Source organism: Elgaria multicarinata, chromosome 11, assembly GCF_023053635.1.
Source record: "Elgaria multicarinata webbii isolate HBS135686 ecotype San Diego chromosome 11, rElgMul1.1.pri, whole genome shotgun sequence".
In the NCBI taxonomy this organism is placed as follows: domain Eukaryota; kingdom Metazoa; phylum Chordata; class Lepidosauria; order Squamata; family Anguidae; genus Elgaria; species Elgaria multicarinata.
The window spans coordinates 2,936,091-2,949,340 of NC_086181.1; the positions used below are offsets into that span (position 1 = coordinate 2,936,091).

Below are 13,250 nucleotides of genomic sequence, written 5' to 3' on the forward strand. Positions count from 1 at the left end.
GATTGCACTGTGTCATGCCTCCCCTGGAGGTATCCTCACTCAACCCCCTGAGCCAGATGTCCCCAGGAAACAGCCTGTTTCATCGTACCCTGGGGCTTATCAGGGAGATATGGGGCCTATGGGAGACAGCCTCAGATCCACCCCCTCAAGGGTGGAAGGCTCCACTAGAGGCCTTCAAGAGGCATATGTCAAGTATGCTGTAGGGTGGATTCCTGCATTGAGCAGGGTGTTGGACTCAATGGCCTTTTAGGCCCCTTCCAACTCTACTATTCTATGATTCTAATCCAGGGCTGGATGTCAAACTACCTCCTAGCCCCTGAGAATTCTGGTTTTTAAGATGGTGGCCAAGCAAAGAAGTGCTCAGTTACAAAAAAGAGCTCCTTGTGAGTAAAAGGCAAATTATGAGACTCTTCTCATGGGTTGGACCTCTTCCAGAGTATCTTGGGAGGGTACCTTGGTGGCTGAGCCTTGGGTGGGGGGCTCAGGGAGCTCAGTCTTAAAAGACTCAGTCTCTGGCAGCTAGTCGTTGGAACAATGTTTATATATTAGGCTCTGATTACTTCTCTGCTGAATCCCCTTTCTGTGCTTGGATTGTCTTCAGGCTTTAGCTTTGACCCTGCCTGGCTACCTTGTTCTCTGCTCAGACCTGGACTGCCTTCTGACCTTACCTTGTAACCTAAACTGTTGCTTGCTTCTTCCCCTGTCTTGACCCCACCTGACCAGGACAGTAAGTGAGGTATCACGAAGAAGTGTGGTGGGGTAGCAGGGGTGGAAGAGTCACAGTCACCTTTTAGACTCTAAGGATGTAAATTTGTGGGTAGTGGTAGTGTTACTCATCAGAGTCTGGAACTCTGCATGTGTGTATTTTGGGGGAGGGTGGAAAGGTTCCCCTAAAAATATGGCTAGGTTTGTATTATTGCTTCCATGCAACCATACATTCTCCAATAAAAGTGATGAAGGGTGTTAACAAAAGTGTGACCTGAAAACAGGACTGCAAAGGTTTAGCAAAAGTGTAGCTGGGTGTAAATGAACAAGCATTCATTTGTTAATGTAGAAAGTCTTGATTAATGAAGTTTAATGAACAGCGAAAAGGACAGTGGGAGACTTCTGTTCAGGCCAATTGCAGAATGGGTTGTATCTCTTTAAACAAGGCACACGCATAAAACACATAGTGGACCCTACTCACTAAACAGTGGCTGTCGGATGCAGTGTAAACCAAATATAGTACTTGCCCTTATCAGTAACAAACTGTCTGGGCTATGTTTGCCACCTTTTTGTTTTATACAGGCCTTGCTTTTCTGTCTCTGATATCAAGCTGACATACAAAACTTTAGCAGGTGACATGGAGATAATAAGCTGTAATAGGGGAAAGTTTCACCAGGTTAATTCTATTATTTCAGACTCCTGTTCTATGTATGGCATTTGATATCCTGCCATCTAACTCAAGGGATTCCTGCAGAAATTAACAAAATATACGAACATCATTGCATCTGATTGCAAAACAATTAAAATGTCAAACACAGAAACACTAAAGAATCCATATGCAAAGTGAACCAGCAGCTAACGACAGCTCAAACTCAGCAGCTGAAAGCTGTTCTAAATATGAATTTACCTATCTACAAAAAGGCAGAATTGAGTTGGGTGGAAGGATTTCATGGCGTAGAGAGAGAAGGCTCCAGCTCCAACAAACTTTATAAACCGCCCAGAGAGCTTGGGCAATTGGGCAGTATAGAAATGTAATAAATGAAATGACACTCTGTGTGCCCTCTCAACACTCCTTAGAGGCACAGGCATGCTCAGCAGAGCCTCCACAGACGGACTTAAAGCAGAGGGATGATTTCAGGAAGAAATTCCCCTTTAAATATTTCCAAAGGTGGATAACATATGGCCATCCAGATGTGGTTGGACTGCAACCCCCATCAGCCCTAGCCAACATACGCAATGCTGAAGGATTATGTGAGTTTCAGTCCATATGTGGAGGTTGGCTGCATGTCGCCCAACCCTAAACTAGAGCAAGAACATTGATGGGTATCCCTGCACTTTGAATTGAGCCACAAAGTGAACTTGTTATCAGTGTAGCACTTTTAAGGATCCTCTTTACATGTACCCTATGATGGGCATGACTTTAAAATCCACCTGCAAAAGGGAGAGCTTGATCCATTGTTTTCATCTAACCTGTAATTAGGGCTGCAGGGTCATGAATGACATTTCAGGGTTGTAACTTCCTTCTTGGGGTCTCAACTCCAAGGAAGAAAAAAAATTCAGGGTGAGGCAAGAGAATCAAGGGGACAGGCTATCCGAGTGGATCTGATTTAAATCACGGTTTAAATCACTACTCAGAAAGGCTCGATTTAATCATGTGACTTCCCCCCCCCCCCAAAAAAAGTGCACTCTTCCTCGCTATATTTTACACAACTCAGAGTTACCAAAGACTCATTCTTGCTGGTATAATCTTAAAATTTACAACCAGATGAAGGTTTCATTTTTAGAATAGCAACTTTTCAGATTAATTTTACAGTTATATATATAAAATACTGATTTGGTTATACTATTAGAAACACATCATAGATCGATAATTATGAAATTATTGCAAGGTGAACTATCTCTAGTTTAATAGGTTAATCATTCATATTTGGACAACTTTTCTGCCGTACTTTATTGGAAGGAGAAAAATAACCTTACAGAAACCTCTGGAAGATCATGACATTGTGAATGGATTAATGGAATTCATTTACCAAAAAATTTAAACAGCCTCATGCTACATAATTAAAAACTAATCCTTATTTCATGACGAATAACCTTTGAGCTATAATGTATCTTAAATAGAAAACTATCTTTAGATAGATTTTTCCTCAAAAAGCATTTTATTAAAAAAAATCCAATTTAAATAAAAAAAATCCAATTTAAATAAAAAAATCCAATTTAAATTTTAAAAAATCTGTGGTGTGTTTTTTTTGTGTGTTTTTTTTAAAAAACCCATTGCTTTGTACCCACCCTGCAGGCTATTTTCTGGTTGAGAACTTTGGCTATGAGGCCCTGGACACAGACAGGCTCTGTCCCATCATGTGTCACTCCCTTGAAAAAGGGAAGGGCTACAGTGCGACCCCTTGCATTTCCAAGTAGGGTTGGTAAAGACCCTGCCTGAAACCCCGAAGAACTGTTGCCAGTCAGCGCAGACCAGCCTTTCCTAACCAGTTGCCCACCCAAATGTCTTGGACTCCCATCCTTGGGGAGTTGTAGTACAAGTCCTTCTGGAGAACCCCAGGTTGAGGAAAACTGGAGTAGTCAATACTGAGCTAGAAGGGCCAACGGTCTGACAATATAAGGCAGTTTCCTATGTTCCTCTGGCTCCAGCAGGCTGGACCCTCTGATCTATGAAGCACCAGCCGCTTGTTCCCAGCTTCCATTCTCCCAGTCTTTGGGGACCTGAGAATTCTTTTGTAATGTCCCTTTAAGAGAAACTGTTTACATACAATATACAGAGAAGCTGCCTGATCTGCATATCATGTCTTTTGTGTTGTTATTAACCAGGCTCAACTGAACGCGGTTTTGAAAAACACCCTTTACCCATCCCATTTCCTTGTAGCAACAAGATCAAGAAAGAAACGTGGGTTTAAACCCAACCCCACCTCTATATGTAGTAATTCCAATGCCCAAAGCTATTGGGTAGAATAGCATTTGAGGATTTGGCCTGAAAATGACAAGAGTCTCACAAAGGGGTGGGGGGTAAAGCATCCTTAATACATGCCCCTTTCTTGTTTGTGAAGGTGGAATATACAGTTGTATGACACAACGGTCTGGTCCATAGCTCCTGGGCAGGTAGAAGGAGCTGGTGGGCCATTCCGACATTTCCAGTGGTTCAAGTAGTGTATCCTGGGATTCTACAAAGACTGCTGAACTAAGGCAGCAATCCTAGTATACACTCTCACCTGAGAGCAAGTCCCACTGATTTCAACGGGGCTTACATTTGTGTAGATACATATAGAATTGCACAACAAGTAGATCTTGGTCTGATCCAGGAAGCCCCTCCTTATATTCGTAACCAAGAGCACATTCTCCAGATTACTTGACACAGATTAGTTATGCCTTGACTAATTAGTTAAAGATATCCAATATTTGCTAGTTTTTACTTCAAAAAGTTAATGTACACTGGTGATCCACTAGGATTTAAGCAAGGTAGCAAACTGGTTATTTATTATTTTCATATGCAAGGCTCAAAACAAGTCCACCACGGCATAGTGCATCAGGAAGTCTAGCACTTTCCTTTTTCCTCCTCCTTACAAAGCAGAACACACACTCACACTTCGCAATGTTGTCCAGACACTACAGCAAACTTGTGAGTCACAATAAATAAATAAATAAATAATCGCCCTTATAAACCTGAAAGAATTTAGTATTGGGGTAATTAACCCAGAGTAACTACTAGAGTCCTGTTCCATGTTCATAATTGCTAATACAGATTGGAATCATTCCCGGAACCATACAAAACACATATTGCAAGGCAGGGCTGCAAAAGACAATCTCTTTTCTGATCAGCTGGACTTGGACTACAAAGGGAGGGGGATACGCAATGTCTTCGAGGTCTGTTAATTTGTGCTGAACAATTTTGTTTTTTTCTTGAAGGTGGTGCCCTGAAATGTCAGTGAACCCAATCAAAGCGGTCAATGGATAGCAACCAATGTTAATGCAATGTAGAGTAGACCCACTGAAATGAATAAGACTTCAGTTAGTCTCATTCATTTCAATGTGTCTGCTCTACTAACATGTTGCATATAAGTTGTCTCACTAATCTAATAGAATTCTATGAGAGTGTCAACAAACATGTAGACAGGGGTGATCCAGTGGACATTGTTTACTTGGACTTCCAAAAGGCTTTTGATAAAGTCCCCCACCAAAGACTCCTGAATAAACTCAGTAGTCATGGAATAAAAGGAGAGGTCCTCTTACGGATCAGTAACTGGTTAAAGAACAGAAAGCAGAGAGTAGGAATAAATGGTCAATTCTCCTGATGGGGGGAAGTAAATAGTGGGGTCCCACAGGGTTCGGCATTGGGACCAATTCTTTTCAACTTGTTCATAAATGATCTGGAATTAGGAGTGCGCAGTGAAGTGGATAAATTTGCCGATGACACCAAAATATTTAAGGTTGTTAAAACACAAAGAGATTGTGAAGAGCTCCAAAGGGATCTCTCCAAGCTGGGAGAGTGGGCATCCAAATGGCAGATGCGCTTCAATGTAAGCAAGTGTAAGGTGATGCATGTTGGGGCAAAAAACAACTTCAAGTATAACCTGATAAGATCTGAGCTGGTGGTGACCGAATAGCTCGATGAAAATGTCCACCCAGTGTAAAGAAGGCAAACTCCATGTTAGGCATTATAAGAAAAGGAATTGAGAATAAAACAGCCAGTATCGTACTGCCCTTATACAAATCTATGGTACGACCACACTTAGAATACTGTGTACAGTTCCGGTCACCACACCTAAAAAAGGATAGGAAAAGTGCAGAAAAGGGCAACTTAAATGATTAAGGGGCTGGAGCATCCCCCCAATGAGGGAAGGATTGTTTAGCTTGGAAAAAAGGAGGCTAAGGGGAGACATGATAGAGGTGTACAAAATTATGCATGGTATGGAGAATGTGGATAGAGAGACATTTTTCTCCCTCTCTCAAAATACTAGAACCCAGGATTATCCCATGAAACTGATTGGTGAGAGATCCAGGACAAATAAAAGGAAGTACTTCTTCACACAGCGCATAGTTAAATTATGGAACTCACTACCACAGGATGTAGTGATGGCCACCAATTTGGATGGCTTTAAAAGGGGGTTGGATAAATTCCTGGAGCTGAAGGCTATCAACGGCTACTAGCCCTGATGGTTGTGTGCTATCTCCAGTATTCGAGGCAGTAAATCTGTGTGCACCAGTTGCTGGGGAACATGGGTTGGAGGGTGCTGTTGTACCATGTCCTGCTTGTTGGTCCCTGGCCGAGTGCTGCTTGGCCACTGTGTGAACTGAGTGCTGGACTAGGTGGACCCTTGGTCTGATCCAGCATCAGGGCTCTTCTTATGTTCTTAAAGTTTCTCTCTGTGTGTCGCCCAATTTCTTCCAACCACCAGCCACTTCTTTCTACGTTTCTAAAACTGCTTAAAGATTTCCCCTCCTACCCCTCCCGTTGCCTCTCTCAACGATTTTCTTCTTTAAATAATAATCGCGATAGTGCCGACACAGGAATTCAGACCTACCTTGTGTACTCCAAACGGCTGGACAGACAGAAACCAAGAGGAGCCCCGTACAAAACCAGCAGGGGCTGAGAAAGGGCCCCATTGTTTTTTCATTGCAAATCCCAGCTCATAATTTCGTCCAGGAAGAAGTATTTGTTTTCCCCAACAACCTCGGAGAAACCTGCCCAGTTTGTTTCCGCAATTTTTCTTCCCACTTTTCTTTCCAACTCAACTTTTCACCCCCCTTTACTTCCTTAAAAAAACAACAAAAAACCATCCACCACCTCGTTTCTTTCGCTCTTTCCACCAGCACGGAGCGTCGGGAACGCGCCCAGCGCGCCCCCGGAAAGGATTCCAGCTCCCTCGGGAGTGGCAAACGAGTTCTTCGTTGGTGTACGTCAAAGGCATTCTCTGCCTCGTGGGAAATTAAGGGGGAGTAAACTCTTGAAACTTTTCCCCCTTTGCGTCCTCGCTACTGAACTTTCTCTTCTCCTTGAGCAATTGGAGACTTTTCAGTTTTTAGAGCGTTGGCCTCCCATGGACACATATAGGGAAAATACTATCTAAAAGAAAAAGTAAAACTACATCTATACACTTGCCAAGGAATCACGATTTCTGAAGAGGGATAGCGGAGGAGAAAAGTATATAAAATTTGAGTGGGGTGGGAAAAAGTAATAGTTTTTGAAAAGTAGGACTGTCAAATAATTTTTTTTGTTTGATTAACTAGTTAAAAGGAAGTGATTAATCTAAATACATGTGCATTAAAGAAGCAGGAAGATGTTAATATTTAATAAAAGTTAGGACACTAATTCTTAGAAGGAAAGGTCTTTCCTACCACTATAACACACTGGGCTCAAAATAGCTTCTATGCAAAGCCTGTTCTTAGCTCTCTGCTTCATGGATTAAAATTGTACCCCACCAATCAATCTTTGGTCAATTAACTCTGCAGTCCTATACATGTCTGCTCAGAACTAAGCCCTCTTAAGTTCAATAGATTGCTTCATGTAAGTGTATATAGACTAGCCTGATTTACTGATTAACAACACAATCCTGTACATGTCTGCTGAGAAATAACTTCTACTGAGTTCAATGGGATTTATGCCCAGTTTAAGTGCATTGCAGCTTAAACCAATTAAAGTTTGCAGCCTATTTCAAAAAAGATGCACATATATTATATGTAATGTCTATATAAAACATCTGGAGATGAGCGATCTGGTACTAGAGGAATCTACCTTAAATGGACACAGCAGGGAAAGATTAATACAATACCCAAGGCGCAGTCCAGAATTTGTTGCCATTGATAAGACTGTTTTGCAAAATAGTAAAAAAGAAAAAAGAAAAAAAAAGAGCGTCTATACACCATTTGAAAGAACTTACATACTTTATATATTTTAAAAAATTGTTTAGATAATCATCTGATCATCCCTCACCCACCATCTGATATGCAGCAGGTGATGATTGGAAAGCCTTTTCAGTGGTGGCATTTTTAACACAGAGTTGTTCGATTTCACTGTCTAGTTGAATGGAGTGTTGCTTTTAAAAAATTTCGCTTTTAAATAAGGCATACAAACTATTTATTAATATTGTAACTTTATTTCTTACTATTTTGTTAGCCATCCCGAGAACATACATTAATGTTTGAAGGTGCAAGATAAAATTTATGTAAGAAAATAAATAAATATTGTATTTCTTACAACAATACTTGTAAAATAGGATAATATTACCACTCCCATACTGCAGAGAAAGTGTGGTTACCAGTGCCTCAAGGCAGAGGTAAGATTCAAACCAGGGACTTCCAGGTTCTTAGATCAGTCTCTTAACCATTACATCAGTAACATGACATGATCATCCAGATGGCAGTGCCTCTGAGCACGTGCAGTTACTTGCCCAGATAAGGACTTCCAGATTAGAGGGTGCATATACCACACAGGCTTGAGTGTGGGCATTTTCCATTTCATGAATAAAGCAATTAGAAATGTTTTAATTTTTATTCAATTATGCACACACATTGTAAAAGAGGAAGAGAATGAACTATATTGATCTTGAGGAAGGAAGATGGTGTCTCTTAAGAAACCAAGAATGCAGAACAAGAATGCCCTTGACAATTATCTGATGAGTAACTTTCAGAACATGCAAAAAGCTTTTAGGTAAAGTGAGAAAGAGCAAGCAGATATGAAGAGTTCATGTACAACAGAAAGCTCTCCAAGCGCTAATGAACTGAACGGGAGCAGTGAAAGAATAGCTATAGAGTTTTAAAGGCTTTTCTGTACTACTTTCGGTTTTGTTGCAGAATTGAGCACTACACAAAAAGTGTTTCCTTCCTACTTTATAACCTCTAGGTGGCACAGTGAAATAGCATAAATTCAAAAATGGAAAAAGCATTTTTTGCGCTTTCTGAAATAATACATTTTCCCTGCTCTAAAAAAACCCTGCTGAAACTGCTCTTTAAAAACAGAAGTGAAACTGAAGAATTAGGATGTTATGTAAAGAATCTGTAAATAACAATGAGTAGGAAATGAGTGCACAATAAATGCCTCATGTACAAAAGCTCAAACTCTTATTGTTGGTTGGCCGATAAATGTAGAAAGGCAAGATATCAATTGAAACAAAACTTTAGTCATAGCCCTGTCCAGGTCCTGTTTTTTCCACTGGGCCCTATGCAGGAGAGTATCTTGTCTGAATGTGCTTTTAAAAGTCATCATAGTAATGGAAGGAAGAAAGGTACAACTGCTAAAATAATATTTTCTGTGCTGCTGTTACAAATGCAAGACGCCTGCACTGTACAGGTACAGAGGAAGCGTATAGACAAGGTAATTTTCTTCCTGAAGAATTCATAGAATAAGACAGCTGAGCTCAATGGTTTGTATCAACCAAACTCCTATTCCCGATACTGAATATATTACCCAACTTCTGGGGTTACACCAAGACATTTTGCTGCCTGAGACAAAGGACAAGTTTCATGTGTAAAAGCCAGCCAGACTGGTAATTTGATTTTACGTTAATTCTAGTGAAAGGACATCATCCTTCACCACACCTGAGAGCACCAGGTTAGCTTAGGGGGCAAAGGACAGGCTGCATGGCACATACAACTCTATCCTCCCTCCAACATGCCGTTGTTTCTTGTCCCACAGTATCTGCCACATGAGGCAGCTGCTTCACTTTGTCTAATGGTAGAGCTGGCCCAGTTTTAGGAAGGAAAAGAAAGGAACCTCTCATGCAAGCACTGAGTCATTACAGACTCTTGGAGGGACGCCAGCTTTCGCGGATGTTTTCTTGGCAGGCCTTATAGCGGGGTGATTTGCCGTTGCCTTCCCCGGCCATTATTACCTTTCCCCCAGCTAACTGGGTACTCATTTTACCGACCTCCTCGGGAGAATGGAAGGCTGAGTCGACCTGAGCCAGCTGCCTGAAACCAGCTTCTGCTGGGATCGAACTCAGGCCATGGGGAGAGTTTCGGCTGCAGAAACTGCTGTTTTACTGCTCTGTGCCACACGAGGCTGTTGGCCCAGTTTTAAGGACTTTTAAAATTGTCAGGTATTTTAAATGTTTAATGTTTTAATATTGTAATATAATATATTTTAACTTTTCTATATTTCTTTTCACAGGTTTTAAAATGTATATGTTTTAAATTTTGTAAGGCTGCCATAAGGCCCAGTAGTGGACAAAAGGCAGGATACAAATAAATAAATATAATAATAATCTTTCCTTGGAAACTTCCAATGCAAGAGGTTCTCCAGGTCCCCTAGGCAGCTTTTTTGGTACGCTTAACATATGTTCTTGCTATGGTTTAACTTAGATGTACTTCCCTATGGTTTAAAATTAAAAGCTTTTCTTCCTGTCCAGTCCTTTCTGTAACATTTTTAACTTTCAAAATTTAGCAGCATACCCCTCCCCATGTTTCATTTTCTCTCTGGACTGAATCATATATAATTCCAAGGGGATTGCCTTCTGAACCAGAAAATCTAAAAGCTTGCTGTCCTTTGGTCCAATATTTGAAATTTTCTTGTTGTATGCAATCACTGCATTTTCTTATTTTACAGCCACCCCACTAGGAGGTTGCTTGAAAGACTTCAGAACTGAACTTCAGTTCTTTCTACACTACAATGCCAGTTTACTGGATACACAGGGTTGCAAGAGGTAGCACTGCTAGCCACCTATACACTGGGTATCCAGCCCCAGTTCAGTCATTTATCCTGACCAATGAACATCGCGGTGACACGAGGCACATTCAAACCAATTCCCCTTTCCAAGCACCCCAGGCACCTTGTACAGAATACAAATACACTGGAGTCCTTTTTAACTTGGCACTTACCATTGTTTGCAGTGGAACTCATTTTCCTTTTATTTTCACTATAGTTCAGGAGAAATTAAGCATCCATAGCGTCCAGCTGTAGGAATTCTCTACCTAGAACTTAAACTTATTTATTATACCTAATGTTGCAGCAGAATTAAACTGCAAGGGTAGGGAAAAGGATTTTTCTGCAAAAAGCCATGATCAGGGTACAAGCCTGATACTAACATTGTGCTTTTTCTTTTAGATGCTGATGATAGAGAAGCCTGTTGCTTGGACCGCATTATACTTTTTTATTTAGACAAGGAGGAGCACTAAATGACCAAGCTGCAAACTGAGCGTTCGCTCATGGAACTGCTGGCAAAACACTGTGGCACATTTTAAGAATTGCTGTTCTCCGTTCTTTTTCATCTTTGTAGCTCTCCTCTAAACTCTTTCCAAGAAGAGTCTTAAAGATTATTTGAACATTGCTGGGTTTGTGACAAACTCCTGATTGATGTATAAGTCACACATGTAAAAGGCCTCATCAGTTTACTGTTGCTTTCTTGCTGCTTCTGGCAGCCTTGCTTTGCTGCCAGTTGTGATCTGGATGTTGCTGGGTTTGTTGTAGTTCTCTTTCAGATATGAAAGGCCAGGGGGTGGGAGAGGGCTTTGTAGAAGGGGAGGAGGGGTTGTTGGCTCGAGAGACTGAACCCTGCAGAGGAAATTCTTGGAATGTGAAGGGATTTCTAGAGAATGGGCTCTTTCAAGGCTTCCGTCAAACCCTACAGGCAGCCAAACAGGGGGGAAACTCTCTTGTGGTGCTGATTCTTTTCTTCCCTCAGTCATATTTTTCATGCCCTGCAGCTGTGTGTGAAGACTGGGTTTATTGCTTATTTTCCACCTGAAAGAGACAAGACATCTACCTTGAGATTATAACTCTCAAGTCAAAAGAAATTGCAGGCATCAAGGTTTGGAAACAATATCTTCTCTACCGCTATTGGACAATGGAAAATAAGAATTATCAGGAAAGGGACAAATGAAAAAACCCACAATGCCATTATATAAATTTATCATGCACTGACATAAGAATCCTTTCTGGTTGCCCCATTTTAGAAAGGTTTTAAGAGATGTGAGAAGAATAGAAAAGGGCAACTTAGGCTGCAATCCTATATATACTTACTTTGGAGGAAGCCTCATTGACAATAGTGGGGCTTATTTCTGAGTAGGCATTGCAGTGTTAACAAGCTCATTCCTATGCAGATAGACATGGCTAAAATCCATTGATTTTCAATATGTTAAGGGATGCCTAATTCTGCATAGAATGGGGCTGTGAAATAACTGGAAGAATGGAGCATCTTCCAGATGAGGGTGGGAGAGGCTTTTTGGTTTACAAAAAAAAAAAAAAAGACAACCGTGGTAGGCGAGAAACAATATGACAAATAAATAAAAATAAATAGGGAGAAGTTATTATCTCTCTCTCCAAATACTAGAACACATGGTCATTCAGTGCATTTTAGAACACAAGGTCAACCAGTGCAGCCTTTTACTGCATAGCAGATTCAGAACTAGCAGATATGCAATGAATAATTAACATATAGAATTTATTTGCAAAACTTTTGACTTGCATTCTCTGCAGAGCAGTACCTGAAGAGTACACATACAAGATTAAAAATATACAAGCACATAAAACGCACCATACAATACACACAACAGTCAATATCCATGTAACAATAATTTCTGTCATTACATAGGGTTGGTTTCAGATTTAGGCATACATAGAGTAGACCCACTGAAATTTTTGGGAATTAAGTGAGCCATGACTAGCCTAAAACCACTGATTTCAATGGGTCTAAGTGCCAAAACAGACATTAACGACATACCTAACAGATATGCCTTTTCCATTTTTAATCTAGAGCAGGTATGGGCGGGGTGGGGTGGGGCTGAACTGAACCTTAAATGTCCTGTTGCCCACACTAGATGTTTTATCTGGATTGGGGCCCTGTGCCTATTCTAGAGTAAAAATGAAAACACAGTTGCTAGATACAGATTTAAAGTAACATCTGTTTTGGCTGTTAGTGTGACTAAATTTGGAACCAATCCTTTGATGTTAACTAATTAGAATATGCAATAGCCCAAGGCTCCCCAATCTTTTTGAACTTGTGGGCACATTTGGGAATCTGAGCAACTGCTGTAGACAACACTACAAAATGGCTCCCATGGAGAATGGGGCTAGACACATAATGGCTGCCATGAAAGCCTGGTTAGTCCAAAGAGAGAAAGAGCGAGACTAGAGGCTGGGAGGGGGAAATCGCAAGGGGAGAAGAGAGAGAAAGAGTGAGGCTAGACTTGGTGGGGGGGGGGGAGAGAAACAGCAAGATAAAGGGGTGACTGGGAGAGAAAGAAAAAGACAGGGTAGGAAGGGAGAGAAATAGTGAGGAAAGGAGTTGGGTGGAGAGAAACAGCAAGGCTAGAGGCTGGCAGTAGAGACCAAGATCGAAGGGGAAAGGTCTACGTGGACAGAAAAAGATAAGGTGTGGGTCCGGGAAGTGACTCTTTCCTTCTCTTCCTGCCTGCTGAACAGCTGCTCAGCAGCAGGTTCAGGGACAGAAAAGAGAACCTGGCGCCTCAAACCTTTTCAAGTTCTTCATTAAAAATCATCTTTTAAAGGGGGCAAGAAGTGAAGAGCTTTGCATTTACCAGTGGAGGCCATCGCATGGGCGCTGCGTTGGGCACCCCTGCAGTACCCTGTATTCCATCCT

At 41.2% G+C, this 13,250-nt stretch overlaps 1 protein-coding gene across 1 annotated transcript in view; it reads right to left on the reverse strand.

Annotated features, from left to right (window-relative positions):
- ERBB2 (erb-b2 receptor tyrosine kinase 2) overlaps positions 1 to 6,529 on the reverse strand; it is a 278,816-nt gene extending 272,287 nt beyond the window's left edge. Inside the window, exon 1 of the mRNA XM_063138452.1 lies at positions 6,240 to 6,529. Coding sequence (XP_062994522.1) covers positions 6,240 to 6,321 — 82 coding nt within the window. The 5' untranslated portion in view covers positions 6,322 to 6,529. The remainder of the gene's footprint in view (positions 1 to 6,239) is intronic.
- Between the last annotated feature and the right edge of the window lie 6,721 nt (positions 6,530 to 13,250).